General features: G+C 36.9%; 1 protein-coding gene across 1 annotated transcript in view; it reads left to right on the top strand.

The window, feature by feature from the left end:
* Positions 1-1,264: 1,264 nt before the first annotated feature.
* Positions 1,265-20,451, top strand: part of LOC120320030 (piezo-type mechanosensitive ion channel component 2-like) — a gene marked incomplete at its 3' end in the record, with an annotated part of 44,910 nt that continues 25,723 nt past the window's right edge. The window contains exons 1-11 of the mRNA XM_039369453.1: positions 1,265-1,807; positions 3,015-3,057; positions 5,809-5,995; positions 7,217-7,409; positions 9,314-9,527; positions 11,103-11,265; positions 14,063-14,134; positions 14,751-14,865; positions 17,648-17,781; positions 18,875-19,138; positions 19,780-19,885. Coding sequence (XP_039225387.1) covers positions 1,759-1,807; positions 3,015-3,057; positions 5,809-5,995; positions 7,217-7,409; positions 9,314-9,527; positions 11,103-11,265; positions 14,063-14,134; positions 14,751-14,865; positions 17,648-17,781; positions 18,875-19,138; positions 19,780-19,885 — 1,540 coding nt within the window. The remainder of the gene's footprint in view (positions 1,808-3,014; positions 3,058-5,808; positions 5,996-7,216; positions 7,410-9,313; positions 9,528-11,102; positions 11,266-14,062; positions 14,135-14,750; positions 14,866-17,647; positions 17,782-18,874; positions 19,139-19,779; positions 19,886-20,451) is intronic.

The following is a 20,451-nucleotide window of genomic DNA, read 5'->3' as shown; positions in this document are numbered from 1 at the left end:
AAATACTGAACTATGTACCTTAACTACCTATGTTTTGTATTCACTAAGTGCTAAATTACTGGTATTATAGTAAAGTTACACAACATTTAGAATAATGTTTGGCTATTTTCACAGCTATAGGTTTTAGATACAATGGGCTATCTCTGATCTACCTCATCTTCCTGCTAATTCTCCCACTGTGTCCCAGACCAAATGATATTATGCAAGGTAGGCAAACATCCACCAATCCTAATACACCTTTCCTAATTTGATGACCTCCAGGTAGGTATAGATTTCAGTCAATATTGATAAAGTCCAATGCTTACAGAATTCTGGAAATCATAGCCTCAATCCATTTGAGAGTGCCATGTTGACTATAGCATGTTCAACTTTCTCTTACTTAGCCCAACTCACCTGACAAGGCTGGAGGAGGAGGGAATTTATTGTTCACTTTCTTGAGTTATTTATAAAAATAATAAAGATGGTATGGAAATAAATAAAAAGTTGAATACAGTGGAATAAACTGCTAGAGTGTTTATGGTCAGATCCTGAGTGATTCAAAGAAGTAAATAGAAGCAAAAATAATGGAGTTGAGTTGCAGAATTGTGTATCAGTCACTAGACACGTGAAAAATTATGCCAGCTTTGTAGTTTCAAGATGGCAAGGAAAATAATGAAATTTATCAAGATATAAGTTGGGCAATTAGAACTGAAATTTAACTGGCCTGAAGAATGTTGAAATAATGAACACCCATAATCACAGGAACGTGCAGTATTCCTCCTTTCCCCCTATATCTCCCACATACAGGGGGACCAAAATGAGATAGTAAAGCAGAAAAAAGTGATAGTAATCTCTAACTCCAAATTATCTTTTCATATATCCTGAGTGTCTTAAATAATGACTACAAATTATTTATCTATTTATAATAACTTTCATGGAAAAGTGTTGCACTTTAATCTGTGTTTGGATCCACGTGTCTATCTTAGAAAATATAAGCAGATAGAAGATCTAGAACAGTGTTTCTCAATCTTGGCAACTTTAAATTGTGTGGACTCAACTTCCAGATATCCCCCAACCAGCAGGAAATTAAGATTGCCAAAATTGATAAACACTAATCTAAAATGTGGGGTCTAGGTGACCAAAATGTTTGAATTTCAACATACTGTCTACTTTTGGGTCCTCATATTTTCTCAGATGTTCTATTTTCAAAATTGCCCTTGGTCTGAAGAATCTTTGTATGACTTCTATGGTATAAGGGAGCATCACAAGAAATTCTGAGGCAGTATCCTTTGTAAAAATGAATGCAGTTTTTGTTGCTCTGTATAAATGGCAGAAGCCATTCATAGCATCAGCATGTGCATCTTTTATGGTCTCTGATCTGCACTTATTGCTCTTGTCTCAGAACATTTCCTACAAAATCATCTGAGTAGCCACAGTATTCTTTGGATCGTATTTAAGAACCACAGCACTATTTCAACTTTGATCTGAAAATCTGTAACTAATTTTGTTTATCTAAACATACTTCACTTTAAACTGGCTGGATATCCCTTTATGATTAATCCCATTCTGGAAGCCAGATATTTATTCTCTCATAAATAGTTGCATCGTGATTTAGAAATCAACTTATTAAATTTTAGGATTTTGCTCCTTTGTTGCGTTTTTTTAAAAATGGAATTGTGTGATGGAATAGAAATATTTTCATAATGTTTATGTTTTTGTCTTTCAGGGTTCACCAGGCACTTGTTTAGAACCGTCAGCTATACCAGCTTCTTATTTCTTATGTTACAAGTGGCTTTTCAAATAGCTTTCTACTACTTACCACCTAATGGTACAGATCAGTTCAAAATTTTATGGCAATAATTTGTTCTAGGGATAAAAAGCATTACAGCTAGAGATCAGACTTGGAATAACTTATCAAAGATATTTTTGCACAACAAAATTAATTGGTTATTTAACCAGAAGTTAGTGTTCTTTGAAAACATCATCAATTAGAGCTGACTAAAATATTTGTAAAATAAAAAGTTAAATAAAAGATTAAAAACTAATTCTAACTAATATAAAGTAAGAAAGAGAAAAGAAAAAGAAAGAAGTCAAAGAAAAAGTTAAAAATTCCAGAAAAAATAAAGAAAAAGAAAAAAAATATACAAAGAAGTAGCTTCCAATCTTCTTTACAGCAATCATAGGTTGAATTCTGGGTGGCCATTTTGAATTTCTCAAGTTTTAAACATTACCTCAGAATGGTTTGTTCTGAGGTGGTTTGAAATTTGAAAAATTCGAAATGGTTCTACATTATTGTTGTACAATATCTCTATAGAAAAAGAAACAAAAAGGGGTATATGGTTATATTTTAATATGCAAGGACTTGGTATATCTGTGGTTTAGTAAGCTATAGTTTCTTTCAAAAAAGTGTAGTGAATCTAGAAGGTATTTATAGATATAAAATAACAATATCTACTTTCATGTAAATTTATCTTTAAATCTGAACTACTGGGAAATCGTTTTTTTTGGTTTTTTTTGTTTAGAATTTTTTTCCTTTTCTGGAATCTTCTAAAATACCTCTTATAAAATGCTCAGTTACTTTGTTGAAAAACAGACACAAGTATTTTTAAAAGTTTCATTTGGGGGATAAAATTATTTTCTGATTTTGGTAATATGAGGCCATTTGAAACTTATCAGAAATAACTTATTAGAAATATTTGTCATCATTCATAGGGTTCAAGCCAAGTATGACTTGGGCAGTGACATGTCCTTCATGTTTATATACAGTAAATTGATTTTAATTTTAATTAGAATGACCTTGTTTTTACGTTTGTTTTGCACTTATTTCTTTGCCAATTTCAAAATTCTAAGACATTCATATGAAGGACTGCAAATATTTTATTTTGCCAGTAATACAATCATGTGTTAGACACCCCCCCCCCAAACACACCTCAGTTCCACCAAAATATACATTTTTTAGGAGAAAAATATGTTAAAAGATATTGAGGAATGTAATGTAATGGCTGTTTCCAAACCAATGGTTTTTCTTTTCCCAGATTTTTTTGGGGAGGAAGTGCTGTCACATTTTGGTATTGTACGGTAAGATTTTAATTCAATTGCCTAGTTTTATTGTTGGGATGGGAAAAGGTAGGCTTGTCCAAAGGACATGGTTGAAAAAAGTCAAAATAGCAGCCATGACAGTACAACTGAAACTTTGCCCATTTTTTATGTGTGTCACAGAACTTTGATTGCACCATCAAGGCAATCACTGGAAACTTTGAATAAATATTTTATTATTTCTATGTATTTATTAACAATTTAATATTTTGATAAATATAAATAAGTACCAGTAATAGCAACAAGCCTTCCCATCCCATTGTTAACCATTTTCCAAAGATTCTAGAATGTTACTTAATGCTGTCTTTTTGACAGCCAGATTTGATGGATTCAGTGGCTTGTTCCTCACATCTTGGGAAAACTTAATTAAATGTATGATGCATCTGCTTCCATTTTGAGTAAGTGGCATTTTTAACACAATTGTTTTTCACTCTCTGGCATAGCTTGTGATTTTCCTGGACTGGAACCCTCAGCCTATGTATTGGGGTCTCTTTGCAGCAGCTTCACTAGTACAGGTTGTTTAGTGACCCGTTTTAGGTTGTTCCATCTTCATTATGTAAAGCTCTAAAGTAGGGTTTTCCAACCAGTGGTACGGGTACCACCTGTGGTACATTGGCACCTGGCAGGTGGTACGCGAACATCCTAGAAAAGTGGTAGTGGGGGAGGGGAATGAGCTGAACCGGTGGTAGCAACGCACAAGCTTAAACGAGAGATGGCTGGAGCTGCAAGGATGTTAGGGCTCAGCAGAAGTGCCAGGATCATCACCAGGCTCTACTCAGTGGTTCTCAACCTGTTTAATGCCGTGACCCCCAGCCGGTCGTAAGTCGAGGACTACTCAACCGGTCGTAAGTTGAGGACTACTCAACTGGTGCAGCACCGTTTGCAGAATGGGACTTTTGGCGGGCTCAGCAGGGCAGAGACAGCCTGGACAATTCCTATTGGCTTTTGAAAGCCAATAGAATTAGACTCTATTCAAGAGAGTCTATTCTATTGGCTTTCAAAAGCCAATAGAATAAAAGGGAGTAGCACAGCTAAGGAAAAGGGGAAAAAAATGGCGGACTGTGTTGTTTGGCGACCCCTGTGAAATGGTCGTTCGACCCCAAATGGGGTCCAGACCCACAGGTTGAGAACCACTGCTCTAGCTGGAGCTTGGCACTGATCCTGGTGCTTCTGCTGAGCCCAGACGAAGCACCGATCAGCTGAAATGTTGCAGCATCTCCAGGGTCATGTGATTTACATTCAGATGCTTGGCAATTGATTCATATTTGTGACGGACACACTGTCCCAGGGTCATGTGAAGTGACCAAAACCTGCTGCAACCACCCAGCAGACCAATCCTCAACAGAAATGCTCACAACAATGGAAACCTCAGACAGGAGGAAGAGCGCCGCTGGGTAAACAAGCAAGTGTCTTGCTGAGCTGTGGCTTGGGGGGCACTTTTTCAGTGCCACTGTAACTTCGAACAGTCACTAAGCGAACTGTTGTAAGTCGAGGACTACCTGTACTTTATCACTTTTTTCCTTTTTTGGGGGAGGGTCATCAAGTTTTTGATACCCTGCTAGGCGACTGGTGGTACTCGGATACTGCCATATCTTAAAAGTGGTACAATGGGTGAAAAGGTTGAAAAGTCCTGCTCTAAAGGACCCGTCCACTTTGCACCACTTTGAATTGGCTCCAGCCCTAATTGATCTCATGATGCTATCTGTTTTGAAGAAAATGAATCAATATATTAATAACTCTCCTCCAGTTTTTTGTAGATAGTATTTTCCTTTGAATCTCTTGATTGTAGATCTAGCGGGCAATCTGTTGTCTTCATAATAGGAATTCTTGCCTAACCCCATATCTTGGCTCCCAGGTTCAAGAAAAGGATTCCTCTCTTTATCTTTCTACCATCAGATATTCAACAACCCATTCCTTACCAGAAATTATCCCCTTTTCCCCAATCCAGCCACCAGAGCAATTTGCAATAATGGTCACAGCTTAGGAAATACAAGTATTGAAAAGGAAGGAAGGGAAGATATGTGCTCACATTTTTATTTTCTTTTTGTGTGGCATGAAAATAGAGGGATTCTTGTTACTTGGTGGATGTTTGGGTGAGACGGGGCAGGAAATTAAGTCTATGATGTTCTTTGCATTTCCCTCTTGGAAGCTGAAGGGTAAGAAATCAGCAAAAAAGCAACATAAATTAAGAGGATGCATGTAAACTGTGCATGAATGTTTGGGAGGATAAAACATTGGTGGTATGCTCTTATTTCACAAACTCATTATCATTTGGTACTCTCCAGTATGGTGAAATCGTCTGCCAGTAGTGCAAATACCATTTAATTATAACTCTTAATTATGGGGATTAAAGTTTAATATATAATAATTCATCTGGCTGAATATGATTTATCTATAAAGTGCAGGATAGGAGGATAGATGAATGCAGAAATGACGACTTCAACTGTGATACAAAGTAAATGGTTGATGCATAGTACCTCTTTTCTCGGTGAATAACCTGGACCTAAATCCCTATGATATGAGTAGAATTTAATTCCAGGCATGCAGATTTAAAATGCAATTGGAGGGTGATAGATACTTAATCCTTGAGCTCCAAGGATTAAGGAAAAGCTTGTGTTGTTTTGCCTAAATCAGAATCTGATCCATAGCATGGAGCAAAAATAAAGAAGTTTTTCCTACTAGACTGGGAAAATCTTACCTTTATAAAATACTAACATTCCATGTACCTTGTAGGTTTAGCAGGCTTGATGCTGGAAACATCATACATCTTTTGGCTCCTGACATTGGAATGTTTCTTTTTGGTCTGACTGTCACACTGCTTTACCATAAGACATTGAAACTCAACAACTGGGGAAGTGAGCCTCCATCTAGAGACCAAGATCAATTCTCTTCTGATGAGGAAGAAGACATGAAAGAGACGGTAGAGATGCTGCATGTGTTGCATTTGTTGGTGTAACAGAAACAGAGTGAAGATTAGAAAAGAAAAGGGAAAGGATCTTCTTTATTCTTTATAATAAAAGCACTTAGTGACTTAGTTCACATGACATTCTGAACCTCAAACTAGCAACCACTTTTTAGCCTTGTACCTTGTGCTATTTTAAACTGTGTGATTTGTTTTTATTTCAATGTCTTTTTGTGGAGTTCAAAAAAATCAAAATGGTGGCCACAATTGTGCAGTCAAAGTCCTTCACCCTTCTTATATGCATCACATCCAAACACAAATATGTCATGCAAATATACAGAACTGAATGAGTTTCATAAAATATTTGTGCAAATATAACTGTCAAGTATAAATAACATGAATCAGAATCTTATTCCAATGATTTACTCAAGCATAGTGTGTTTGGTTAGTTTTTAGCTCAGACTTTTGCATTCAACCCAACCATGGCAGTTTATGGCTCAGTCAATTTTGGTTTATTCACTGAACTATGATGACAGAAATTGAAGCTTACCATACTTCAAAGAATATGAAAGGGGACACAATCAGTTAATTAATTGGAAATGAAAATAATTCATCAAATGAGTTATTTGACTTGAACTTGAACTTTAAAGTATCTAATAATCCATGTGTAATCCTTATAATTAAAAAGCAATAACTGTGTACAAATGTTTGATTTGGACTCATTAGCCTTATGTGATACATATCTATTCAGAAATAAATCTGTCTAAATTCGGTGGTGCTGAAGCAAAGCATAAACATAACTTCAGCCTAAAAATATGTTTTAAAAAGACCACATTAAAAAAAGAGAGCAAAACTTGCATCTCTTAGATAAATCTGAAGTAAATAAATGTTGTACTCATTGAAGAGTAATTTCTCATATTCCTTCCAAAAGTATATAGACTTTTCCACATTTATCAGATGAGAAAATAGACTTGTTTGCCTGTTTTTAAAAAAATATGACAATACATATATATTGAATACATTGGCATATCAACAGAGCCCTAATAATTTATCAGACTTTAAGAAGATGAAATAATCCATCAGCATTTTCCCCCAACTGGATTTATTTAAGTGCTTTATTTGGAGAAACAACAATTCCTTATACAGAATTGTAACATAATCTCTAGCCCTCTTGTTGTCTAATGATTTTGCTGCTTGTGTTGAACATTGATTCTTGATCAATATATTCCATATCCACAGGAATCTGAAGCAGAAACTGAAGATACTGGGGACACAGACATTGGCTGTCTATTTGAAAAGGATCATTTAAGATGCAGTCATTCAGGTTTCCTTCTGAAATTCACATTGTTCCTAACAGGCTTGGAGATTCTTTGTGAAGACACACTTAGAACTGCTGGCAAAGTCTTTGTTGTGCTTCTGTTAGGCTCAACAGGTACAAGTTATTTCACATATTTGTGGGACAGTGGGTTAGGTTAGGCATAATTTAGTGCCCCCACAAGAAGAAAGAAAAAGGAAGGTGATCTTTGGCATTTTAAAATCTGGATATAGTGTTTGGGTATTTGTATGACAGGACAATACAAATTATACCAAATGGAGAATAGGTATCTCCTGGTCTGTTTCAGTCAATAATGATCCTTCTTTCTCCACATGAAGAAGTCATAAATAGCAAGCTTGGCCTATTCTGACTCTGAGTTAAAAACGCCTTCTTTAAATCAAGTCAGATAGATAATTCAATAGAAATGATTTTATAACAAAAAATATATTTCAATCAGAAAGATCACTTGCATACATACTGTGGCTGTTACTTCTGGAAAATACATATTTTGTCCATTCCTATAGGTAAAAGGATGATGCTCTCTTCCATACCATCTTTATAATGGCGCAGGCTCATCGTGATGACATCTGACTGCCCGTGCTTCTTTCAGACAAAGACATTCCAATCTGGCTTGTGTCCAGGAAGTCTCCCAATGCCCTTTAGAAACTCCTCCCACTGACCCATCAACAAACCCAGCATTTAACCCAATAACTGCCAAATATTCTAACATACTGATACATGCTCACTAGTTAGGGTTACATAGAGCTATACGAGGTTACATAGAACTATATGGGTCAGAATATGGCCCATTAGTAGCAGTAACTTGGAAGTTTTAGCTTTTGCTTTTCATCCATGTCTTACCCACATCCACCACATTGTTCTCCATTCTGATTAGGGGGGGGCAGGAGTCCTCCATAACAACTCCAGTTTCTCATGTGGCTCATGTGGCCTTTGGGGAAAATTAATTGCCCACCCCTGCTTTTATAGAAAGTCCTTGCTTAACAACCTCCACTGGGACTACCGATCCATTGCTAAGTGCCCTGGTTGCTAAGAGGAAAATCACATGACTGTGATGGGCATATGATGTCAATTCCTATTTCATTAAGTAAATCACCATGATTGTTAAATGAGACATTATGTGACCATGACTTGCAGTTTGACTTCCTCATTCTCATTAATTCTGCTTGTCAGAAACTGGTTGTGAAGCACGCAGATGGCAATCACATGACCATAGGATGCTGCAATGGATGTAAATCCCAATGTGCTTTTCTAAGGCAACTGGATTTTCCTGTTTTTTTTTAAAAAAAAAACACACACACATTTAACTTCTCATCCAAGAAGCTTTTTCAGTTCTTCAGAGATTTCTTGAATAAGAGGCAATAGCAATAGCACTTAAACTTATATATCACTTCATAGTGCTTTACAGCCCTCTCTAAGTAGTTTATAGAGTCAGCATATTGCCCCCAACACTCTGGGTTCTCATTTTACCGACCTCGGAAGGATGAAAGGCTGAGTCAATTTGAGCCACTCAGAATCGAACTCTGGAGTGAGCAGTGAGTCAGCCTGCAGTACTGCAGTACTGCATTCTAATTACTATGCCACCAAGAAGTGAAATGTTTTCAAAGAAAAAAATCAAAAAATTCCAGTTGCCTTTTGGAAAAGCATGACCTGATTGAGAATCTCCATAGACAATGGATATAATGTAAATGTGAGAATTGGTCATAAAGTTATGTTGTTTTAACACCATTGTAACTTTGAATGGTCATGAAATGAGACTATTGGTATATGAGGACCACCTGTATTCTATTCTATTCTATTCTATTCTATTCTATTCTATTCTATTCTATTCTATTCTATTCTATTCTATTCTATTCCACTCCACTCCACTCCACTCCATTTTATTTTATTATTACATTTAAAGAGCTTTTATTTCTATGGAGGTGTTCTTAATTTTGTGGTGGATCTCCAATGGTATAAACTGGATCTTATTACCAAGAAAAATCATATTTCCTTATCCCTAGGTATAATTCTGCCTTCTGCATGCTCAGCAGTTTATTTCTTTACCTTCCTGGGCTTGTGCACCTGGTGGTCCTGGAATTGTCCAATCAGCCCAGTTCTCTTCAATAGTTTGTGTGTTTTTCTTGCAATATTTTCCGCCGGACACATCATTGTGCTTTACATATACCAACTGCCATACTTCCAAGACCTTATTTCTTCAGAAGACATTTATGTCAGGTAAAAACAAATCTCACAGATGAGAAAACATAAAGGTGAAACCTCAATTGACTATGCTTATTTTATTTAAATTTGATTACCTGAGTCATTTTAGGTATTACTTTTGGTAGAAGGTATAATACTTTGTATTCATCATATCACTCATTTTAAGTCCTGGTTGCAGTTTGCCACTGGAAAAAATGACTTGAGTTGTAGAAGTGCAGAGCGCATAACATACAAAATATTTCTGAAATTTTACTTTGTTTATTTTAACATTATTTCTGTTTACTTTTAGATTTAGGAAAATGAAAATAAGAAGAAAAATAAAGCCAGGTGCTTATCCTAGGAAAAGTACCAGTTTTCAGTGCTTCCTATGTACATGTGAATCTAAATTACTTGCAGAATCATCCTAAGCAATAGTTAGGATTGTAGCTTTGCTCATTCACATTTATGTACTTGCAAATTTTTATTTGAAGTGGTTGTACTCAGAGGAAAATATTATACATATTTCACTGAATTATAAAGCAGAACAGATGTTCCCAATTTGCTTGCACTCTTCAGATGTGTTGGACCAAAATTCTGAAGTTTTGTTATACTTGACAGGGAATTTTGGAAAATCAAGTCCACCAGATTTCATGGGTGCCCAAAAGCAGAAGCCTGAAATAGACTGAGGCAATAGAATTTGCAGATTCAGGAAAGTTTCCTTTTTTAAAATTTGTTTTATTTGGGGTTGATGTATACATTATGAATTCCTGAGAGCAGGAATCTAATCTAAGCAATGATTAGCTAAGCAGGTGTGGTAACTATAATAAAACATTTAGTTCTGTAATTATAACAGAAAATACATCATAGAATGTTAAAGTTTGAAGATGGCTCTGAAAATGGTATTTGGTAACCATTATGGTAACACCAGCTTAGCCAAGAAAGGGAGGAGGAAGTGAGAAAAAAACTCAAGATTGCTCCATTTTAATTTTCTTGCGTATCACTTTGAAGAGGGGAGGGAGAGACAACCTGACGGGTTTTCAAGATTAAAGCTATTCCTTTCAAGCAGTCCAAATCAGGAAAAAGTCTATCAGAACCCTATTTTTTTTATAAGTTATAATAAGAGAAATCTGGCACCCTGATACTGTTTCTTTTACACTCCCTATTTACGCAAGAGAATCAAGGCTGGGCAATTTTGAGTTTCTTTTGACTCCCTCTTCCCTTCTCAGGTTAAGCTCTTGTTTATGCAACACCTTTTCAATCACTTCTTCAAGGACATCTCTGTTCTTGCTCTGCATATCCATGGGGCAAAGTCTAACACCTACATTGCTATAACCTCCAAGAAAGAGAGTCCAAGAATTGTGCTCTGTTTTTGTATGCTTGAGAAGAAAGATAGAAGAATATGAACCAGATTAACAATCTCTGAGAAAAAGACCATATAGAATGATGGGCAATAAAGAGACACGGAAAAAATCCTTAACCCCCTATCAATATTATATATGTGATCAGCTGGTTAGGATTAAATTAGATGTTGAGGAACTAGTTCCATTGGATCCACTCCTCCATGTATGAATCTGAGTTCTGCAGCTTTTCTTCTATTGTCTTTTTCTCTAGGATCTTGGGCATTGTGCCACTTATTAAGACAAACATTACAGCACCTTGGAAACTACACATTCATCCTCACCTAAACTGGCCAGTGGCTTTGAATCCTTTTTTCCTTCTAGCCCTGTATTATTTATTGGTCAGAAAGTTGCAGCAGTGGACATTGCTTGCTAAGGTATGGTGTATATTAAAATTGAGTATAATATGGGAATAAAAAGTTTCATTTACATTTTGAATAATGAGTATTATTATTATTACTATTATTATTATTATTATTATTAGTAGTAGTAGTAGTAATAGTTTATTATAGTGGAATTTTTATTATATTGTATTGTTTAAGAATTAGGATATTAATTTGTTTATGTTATTATGCTTATTTAGAATTTGTTTATTTTATGTTAAAAGGGAGTTAAAGTGTATTATGGATTTGGTTTTTATATAGTTGGTTAATGTTATTTAGATTATGATTGTCATATTTGTAACCCTGTATTCAGCTCTGGGAAGTGTGGGAGGGGGAGGGGTGGGGGGGTTGGGGTTGTTTTGTTGTAAACTTTTGTGCAACTTTTCAATAAAAAAAAATTGAGTATGAATCAGCCAGACCTTTGAGATTTCCTTGTAGGGATACAGAATTTGGCTTATATTCCTGTTCTACTTGCATTTGACTGATCCTTCTATATTTATAAGTCTCCTTTTCAATAGTATTAAACCTTCCACTACTGGTTACCATTTGAGAAAAAGTCTATGTATGTGTGTATGCTTGTGGTTGATGAGATTTTGATGAGACCTTTTAAATAGGGTTGTATGTTAATGTCTCTGCTGAACTGATTTGAAAGAAATGAATCTTTACCCTACAAATACTATTGGGTTGTTCTAAGAGATGTATTATTATTATTGGAACTTTGTCAACATTTCAGATTTTTCTGGGTTGATCTCAAGAAAGGATGAACTATCATGAGCTGTGCCTCAAAAATTAAGAATATGAGCAGGCATTTTTTTTTTCCTGAAAATGATAAGACCAATACAATTGCCTGTTTCAACTCTCAAACACATTTGCACTAAGCAGCAGGATTGTTGATTGGGGACAGTTTAAATAGTCCTCATTTTTTAAGGACCCTGACTGGGACTGGCAACTCCATCTTTAAGGAAAGTGGATGTTAAATAAAACATCTCATGACTGCTCCACTTAATGATGCCAGTTTCAACAGACCCTGTTGCTGTTGTTAAGCAAATCCCATGTGGTCATCAGACGAGGACCCACCCTGATCCAAGTTATTCTTCTTGCAAGGCAGAGACTGCCTCCACTTCATTTGTCTTTTGGCTACTCGCCTACAGTGCTGCTACTACTACTGCCACCAATGCCAGCCACAGTGCCCACTGCCTCTGCAGGCCACTGTACCTGCTGCTACTGCTGAGACAAAACAATACAATCCTTCCCACTTTCATGGCTGCTGTTGCTGCTGCCCCCTTAGCAGCCACTTCTACCACTCACTGGCCACCACTGCACCTGCTGTGGTCAATGGGCAGCAGATGGTAGGAATAATTGTGGATGGTAGGGGTCGTAGCACTGGTGGGTGCAGTGATCAGTGCCAGACTAACAATCCGGCAGAAACAATACTCCAGTCAAGGAATCATCGAGGAGAAAACCACATTCTTACCAGGCAAGCTCTTATCTATAAACAGGTAGCAAACTCCACACTCAGTCACACTAGTTGGGCAAGGAGACATCTGCAAGCAAACAGCTCAGAGACCACTAAGGACTTTACATTTTAACCACGAGCTAAATATGTTCTCTTCTGTTGGGAAGATATTTCTTCTGTTTCAGTCATAAGATTTTTAAAAGATTATTTGATATGCATACATGCACATATGTACACTCATGTACATACCTGCTACTGTACAGGCATATTTACTGAAACTTAGTCTTCTGCTCAAAGGCACATGAGGTGATGCAAGATAGAAGTAAAACATAAACCCTGTTAGCTGCAGCAATTGTATTTAATAACCATGCATAGGAAAAATAATTTGTTATGAGTCAGGTGAATAAACTGCATGTTATATTAGGCACAATGTATGTTTCAGACTTTTCCCATATTGTTTCTAGTGCCGTAAGGGAAACCTCCCCAACTCTCTGTTAGTTCTGCTAAGAAGGTATATGTATTAGATCTTGCTAGTACATCAAATATATTACAAAGTTTGCTTGATCCTAAATTCTGCAATCAACCTTTAAAACAAAATCTATTCTAACTGTATGAGATCTCATTTAAGGAGCAAAGAATGCACAAGAAAAATGAACTGAGTTATTTGGCTAATATCAAGTATTAGGCTTTTAGTTGGGAGAAAAATGGATGAAATAAAGGGCTGTGAGAAGATAGTCCTAGCTCAGTGATGACGAACCTTTTAGAGACCGAGTGCCCAAAAACTGGCCCCGCTGCCGCTCCACCCCCACCCCATCCCCCACCCTGCCTGCCCGCAGGGCCACTCACCACCTCCAGGGCCCGCCACAGATTGCCCAGGCAGCCCAGCAGCACCAATGGCGGCCACGCCCTCTGCCCGCACCCCGCAGCATCAACTGCGTGATGGGGCGTGAGGCAGAGTCTTGTCCACACTGCCTGGCTGCCATGTCCTCTGCTCTGCATGGGCCACGCTCGGGGGCAACTCTCCTCCAGGGGGGCTGCTGGAGAGGAGGGGGTCGTGGGGGGAGGCGAGGCTGGGGCAACAGCACGTGTGCCCACAGAGAGGGCTCCAAGTGCCGCCTCTGGCATGCGTGCCATAGGTTCGCTACCACGGTCCTAGCTATTGAGACGATTCTACATTCCTTTTATACCTTCTGTTCCTTAAAGTGATCTGCTATAAAATGGTTATAGATCCAGGTTTAAACATATGGCTCAGGGTATAAACCATGGATATAAAAATAGTATGTTTTATTGTTTTCATGATGGCTTTCCTCCATTTAAATTAATGCATCATTTTAGGAGCCTAAAGAAGAAGTTATTCAGTTCCATTCTGAAGACTATGTAGAAGTTAAGACGCATTCTAAGTTTCAGGTGAGCATGGATGCCAATGGCGAGGTAAAATGTTATTAAAGGAGTGATTATAACCCTTGTCACATAACAATAATCTAGGACATTCGGACAAATGATTTCTTGATATAGGAACTATTTTGGAAACTTTGGAGTGAGATAATTAGAGAAAAATACTCTATGTCCCATTATCGCTGCCTTCTAAAAGTGAACCTTCAGATGTGCATAGGAAAAAAAAATACTATATGAAGTGAAGGCTGACAAAATAAGAAAAATGGTCCACTGGATTTTGATTTGTTATTAGGTATTGAGAATAGTTTGTACAGATGGTTTGCTGTTTGTTTCCAGTTATGCTCAGATTGTACATATATCTTGTTCTTTTCAATAACCCCAAACCTCTAGTTTGTCTTCCCAAGATAGCCCATAAAAGTTCTTACTGTAGCATGCCTGTATCATAGATTAGGCATAACAGCCACAGTGCTAAGAGCCTATGAAACTTTTGGGACCTAACAAAAATGAAAAAAAAACAAAATAAAACAAAATTAATACTGCTCTTGGACAAAAGAAAAGGTGTAGCACCTTTAACCTCTTTAACCTTTCCTCTTTGTATAAAATCAAAACACTTCCATTGTTTGTCTAGATGGTTTCGCTTTCAAGTGAAATTCCACTGGAATGCCTCCTTTTGCAATATCAGAATTATAACTGTTGCAGTATGGATGGCTACATCAATCAAGGACGCAGTATTTCTCTATCAGGTATACCATATATTGCATATTGCATGTTGCATATTGAGTACCAGATCATTCTGTTTGCCCCATAGAAATACTGTACAGAGAAATAGTTACTATACTAATGCATAGAGCTTCTGACCTACACCAACAACAGAGAAGTATTTTATATCATTTTAAGAGAATAACAGAGTTGGAAGAGACCTTGGAGGTTTTCTAGTCCAATGCTCTGCTCAAGCAGGAGATCCTTACCATTTCAGACAAATGGTTGTCCAGTCTTTTTTTAAAAGCCTCCAGTAAGGCTTTTAAGAGTAACAACTTCTGAAGGCAAACCATTCCACTGGCTTATTATTCTCACTGTTAGGGTGCTCTGGAAAATACCGTAGGTTCTCTCCCCCCTCTTCTTTGTGACAGTCCCTCAAGTATTGGAACTCTTGTCACCCCATATCCTTTTTTTCACTAGACTAGACATACCCAATTCCTGCAACCATTCTTTTAAACATATTTAAATATTAAAAACATTTTATTTTTATGAAATATTTATTTAATATTTAAATAATTGGATATCTATTTAATAATAATAATAATAATAATAATAATAATAATAATAGTTGGAAAGGACCTTGGAGGTCATCAACTCCAACCCCCTGCTCAGGCAGGTAACTCTATACCATTTTGGACAAATGGCTATCCAGTTTTTTCTTAAAAACTTCCAGTGTTGGAGCATTCACTGCTTCTGGAGGCAGGTTGTTCCACTGGTTAATTGTTCTAACTGTCAGGAAGTTTCTCCTTAGTTCTAAGTTGCTTCTCTCTTTGGTTAGTTTCCACCTGTTGCTTCTTGTCCCGCCTTCAGGCGCTTTGGAGAATAACTTGACTCCCTCTTCTTTGTGGCAGCCCTGAGATATTGGAACACTGCTATCATGTCCCCCCTCGTCCTTCTCTCCATTAAACTAGACATACCCAATTCCAGCAACCGTTCCTTATATGCTCTAGCCTCCAGTCCCCTAATCATCTTTGTTGCTCTTCTCTGTACTCTTTCTAGAGTCTCAATATCTTTTTTACATCGTGGTGACCAAAACTGGATGCAGTATTCCAAGTGTGGCCTTACCAAGGCATTGTAAAGTGGTATTAATTTAATAATATTTAATAATAAATAATTAATATTTAAATATTTAAAATATTAAATATTTAAACATTTAATATGATAGATTTTAAAATTTTTAAATGTAAAATATTGTTGCATGAATTTCAGGATGCATTGAATGCTGAAGCAGAACCAAATTGTTGTTGTTGTTAATTGCAAAGTCATGTTCGACCTTTCGCAACCCCATGGACAACGTTCCTCCAGGCCTAACTGTCCTCTACCATCTTCTGGAGTCCATTTAGGCTCATGCCTACTGCTTCAGTAACTCCATCCAGCCACCTCATTCTCTGTCGTCCCTTTCTTCTATTGCCCTCAATCTTTCCCAGCATTAGGCTCTTCTCCAGTGAGTCCTTCCTTCTCATTAGGTGGCCAAAGTATTTGAGTTTCAAATTCAGGATCTGGCCTTCTAAAGAGCAATCAGGACTGACCGATTTGATCACTCAATGGCGCTCAGCCTTTCTTATGGTCCAACTTTCACAACCATACATTGCAACTGGGAAGACCATGGCCTTGACTATACATACATCCCCAGGAGCAAGCGTCTTTTAATTTCTTGGCTGCAGTCCAAATACAAAATGTAAAATGCAGAATGCATGATCAGATTGGTTTTCTGTCAATTATTCCACTCAACTTTTATCATTAGCTTTGCCTACAAATATTGCAAAAAATACTTCTTGCATGCTATTGTCTTCTTGTTATCTGTGTATGAAAGTTTTGAACAAAATGCTAATGTATCACTGCCAATTAATGATAATACTTCTTGCATTTGCTGAAATGAACTTGAATCCATAAATAACTGTGCTTAGGTGTTAGAGCATGTCATCTTCATGAAAAAAGGGTGAGGATTAATCCCAGGAATGTCCAAGTAAGTCTATAAGAAAGTCTGTCTAGCCTACAAACTCCTTCTAATCAGGGTCTTTGATTTTGAGTTATATTGTATGATTCAACTTAAGACAACCTCTTATTCTCTTGAGACTAAATTACATTAAATCTATTATTCTTGAAGATGCCTATAGCTCTTTGTTATTATCATGAAATTTGGATATCTACCACATATTTTTATTCAAGTTTATGCCCTGCAGGAGTCTTGCCCCATAATTTCAATCAAACTTAGCATCTCACGTTTCATCAAATCACCCGTAGCGATCAGTCTAGGTCATTTACAGGAGAGATTTATAAGGAAGTAAGAGAGCGGGGGCCTTGACCCTTGCAAGTCAGTTGATTTTCCCTTTCAAATGCCTACTCCTAAGACTCCTTTTAAGTATTAGTTTATCTAGTTTCAATGTAACAATAACTTATGATTTGCTGGAAATAGAAGGCAGACTTGGAGGAAGGAGTATGTATAGAAGTAAAACACTGAAGATGAAATGCTCATATATAAGTTAATGCTTGTTGCTCATTTCCTTTCTTCCTTCCTTCCTTCCTTCCTTCCTTCCTTCCTTCCTTCCTTCCTTCCTTCCTTCCTTCCTTCCTTCCTTCCTTCTTTTCTTCCTTCCTTCCCTCCCTCCCTCCCTCCCTCCCTTCTCCACCCTTTTGTTGAACTTTTCAAAGTGAAAATAACACTGGGTTATTTTCACCAAATAAAATAAATTGAAAACAGACTTGCAAGAAACCTGGACATTACTTGTAATTTGCCATTTTTTCCAAATTTAATATTTTTTGCAGAGCACACAATATATTCTGAAACCTCTCCAGAAGTTAATGAAAAATGTAACATGGGAAAAAAATCTAGCACATTTGTAGCATTGACACAATTCATTACAAATCAGAGCTATGTCATTGCATTAATTACTATGATGGTAAGAACTTTCTTTTGTGTTTTTTTAAGAAGTGTTACCAAATAGCTGTTCAGCATCAGCAACCAGGGATTCCTGCATTGCTGTTTTACAGAACATGTTACCTTCCAAATGTCCAAGAGGATTTCCAGGTTGGCTGTATGCCTTCCTAATAAATCAAAATTTCAAAGTCATCTGAACAGGGATTTGGGGAATTATAAATATGCACATCTTGATGTCCCCAAGTGGGGAATTATCTACTTTGAACTTGATTCTGCTAACCCTGTTCACAGTTCTTTATCTTATGATGTTATGCCTTCCAGCTCTCCATTTTAAGGCCCATGTCTTAAATCAAAATTATATCCAGAATGACACCTATATGATCATTCTGAAGTTATATTTAAGTATATAAAGTTGTTAAGATTAAAATTATGGCTTCATTCATAAAATAGGATTAACCTAGCTATTGAATTCATCCACATTCAAGATTTGTACAATATACTGAATCATAAACTAACCAAATGTGGTATATTTGCACAATGTGTTAAACTACAAAAAGTGAACACTAGGGAAGTACATTCTATAAGTGCATCTGGTAGATCTTTACAGGAGTGGTTAAGAGTGTTATGTGAATATAGTCAGTTAAGAGATACTAGTACTTGCTTACCATGGACAGATGGAACAACCAACAGAAAGGTGCTGAATCATATAAAACCAGAATCATCACTAGAAGCCAAAATCACAAGACTATGCCTAATTTACTTTGGCCAAGTCATGTGTGCAAATTCATTGGAGAAGTCAATGATGTTAGGAATGGTTAGTGGATCAAAAAGAAGGGGCAATCAAAGAATTTGATGGCTTGATACCATCAAAGCTGATACAAAGATGAACTTCCAACAACTAAAAGAAGCTGTGCTTGATAGGTTAACCTGGAGAGCATTTGCCTATAAAGTTGCCAAAAGTCAGAATGTTGGAGAATGAAATGAATATAAGAAATGTGTCTTGTTATATGCTGAGTATATTTTACAGTCTTATTATCCATATTGGTCTATGAAGCTGCAACCTTACCAAAATCTGTCTGCTTTAAAATATATAATTGCTATGTATTCATTCATAGGTTTGGAGTATCACCTACAGTAGCTGGCTAACTTTTGTTCTGCTGATTTGGTCTTGCATAATTTGGATGGTACATGACCGTCATTTCTATGCCTTGCACAGTTTACCCTTTCTTGTCACCTATGGAAATGTGCTGGTGATTCTTAATTTTATTGTGGGACTGAATCTTTCACAAGAGGAATTATTTCCAGGAGTTGCAACTTCATTACTCATTGACTTAGATTTGAAACCTTATTCTCTTCCCTGTGTCCATCTGGGAGCCAAGGTGAGTATATACTTGCTAAAATGAACAGCTAGTTTGGTCTAATGCAGAGGTCCCCAACCTTTTGAGCACCTGGGACGGGTTCCATGGAGAGATGTTTTTCTGCAGACCGGAGGGGGTGTGGTTTCATATACTGTCTGCATCCCACGGATGGGGCTTTGCTTGTTTGCACAGCTTGGTTCCTGGCTTACATCGGCCCAGTGCCAGTCCACAGACCTGGGGTTGGGGACCCCTGGTCTAGTGGTTAAGGCATCAGGCTAGAAGCTGGGAGACTGTGAATTCCAGTCCCACTTTAGGCATGAAAACCGTTCTGTGATCTTGGGTTAGTAACTTTCACTCTTTCACAGCCCAACACACCTCAAAGGGTTGTTGTTGTGGGAAAATAGGAGGCGGAAGGACTAATAAATCAATATTTTCACCACTTTGAGTTGTTTATAAAAATAATAAAGAAACAATATAAACAAACAAATGAGCAATAAATAAATACATTTCAGAAAAACACTCTGTATCCTCTACTGCCCTTGTGATCAGTAAGTTGCAGATTGCTCAAGCGATAGCAAAATTGAAGCCACACTTCCAGTGTTGGCTAGTTCTCATATATATACATATTTCTCAACAAAAATATCTATGTGGTTCTGTTGCAGATTTTATATCAGTTAACTTTCTGGTTGTTGTTGAAGCAGTATGTGATGCAAAGACAGAAGCAAAAAGAGGAGGAATTTCTCAAAGAAGTGATAGTATATCAAACTGGTAAGAACATTTAGTATTGAGTAAAGTTACCCTGATCCTTTGCCCCTCTCTTTAAAATGGATTTTAAAAGTCTTAATTCAATCCAGCTATAGTGGCAGAGAAACTAAATTAGGAAATAGTCTTAAGTTACACAAAGATAGATTCTACCTGATGGTTAGGGGAAAAAAACCTTGCTTCATTGTAGGAGATGTTTGAGAGTAGAACCTATTTAGGGGTTTTCTAAGATGTGTTCAGGTTGAATCTGGGTAGCCATAAATCATGAATTCTTTCATTTGGATTTTTTTGTAACTCTAGGGCAGTGTTTGTCAATGTTAATATCTTGTTGGCTGGGGAATTCTGAGAGTTGAAGTCCACTCTTAAAATTGCCAAAGTAGATAAACACTATGCTAATGCTTATAAACTATATTTTTTTGTTAAGTTTGGTCATCTTGTGGCAAGTTGGTGTACTTCAGTCTCTACTATAACTTCACTGCAACTTCAGTATGTCAGGAAAAAAAATACAGGCAATCCTATAGGTGAATCTAATCCTAATCTTTCTATTCTATTTCACAGCCTTCATTTAAAAA

This window comes from Crotalus tigris, unplaced genomic scaffold (genome assembly GCF_016545835.1).
Source record: "Crotalus tigris isolate CLP2741 ecotype Arizona unplaced genomic scaffold, ASM1654583v1 scf7180000021114.83860, whole genome shotgun sequence".
NCBI lineage: Eukaryota > Metazoa > Chordata > Lepidosauria > Squamata > Viperidae > Crotalus > Crotalus tigris.
The sequence above is the reverse complement of the archived record's forward strand: the minus strand, read 5'-3'. Positions and strand labels throughout refer to the sequence as shown.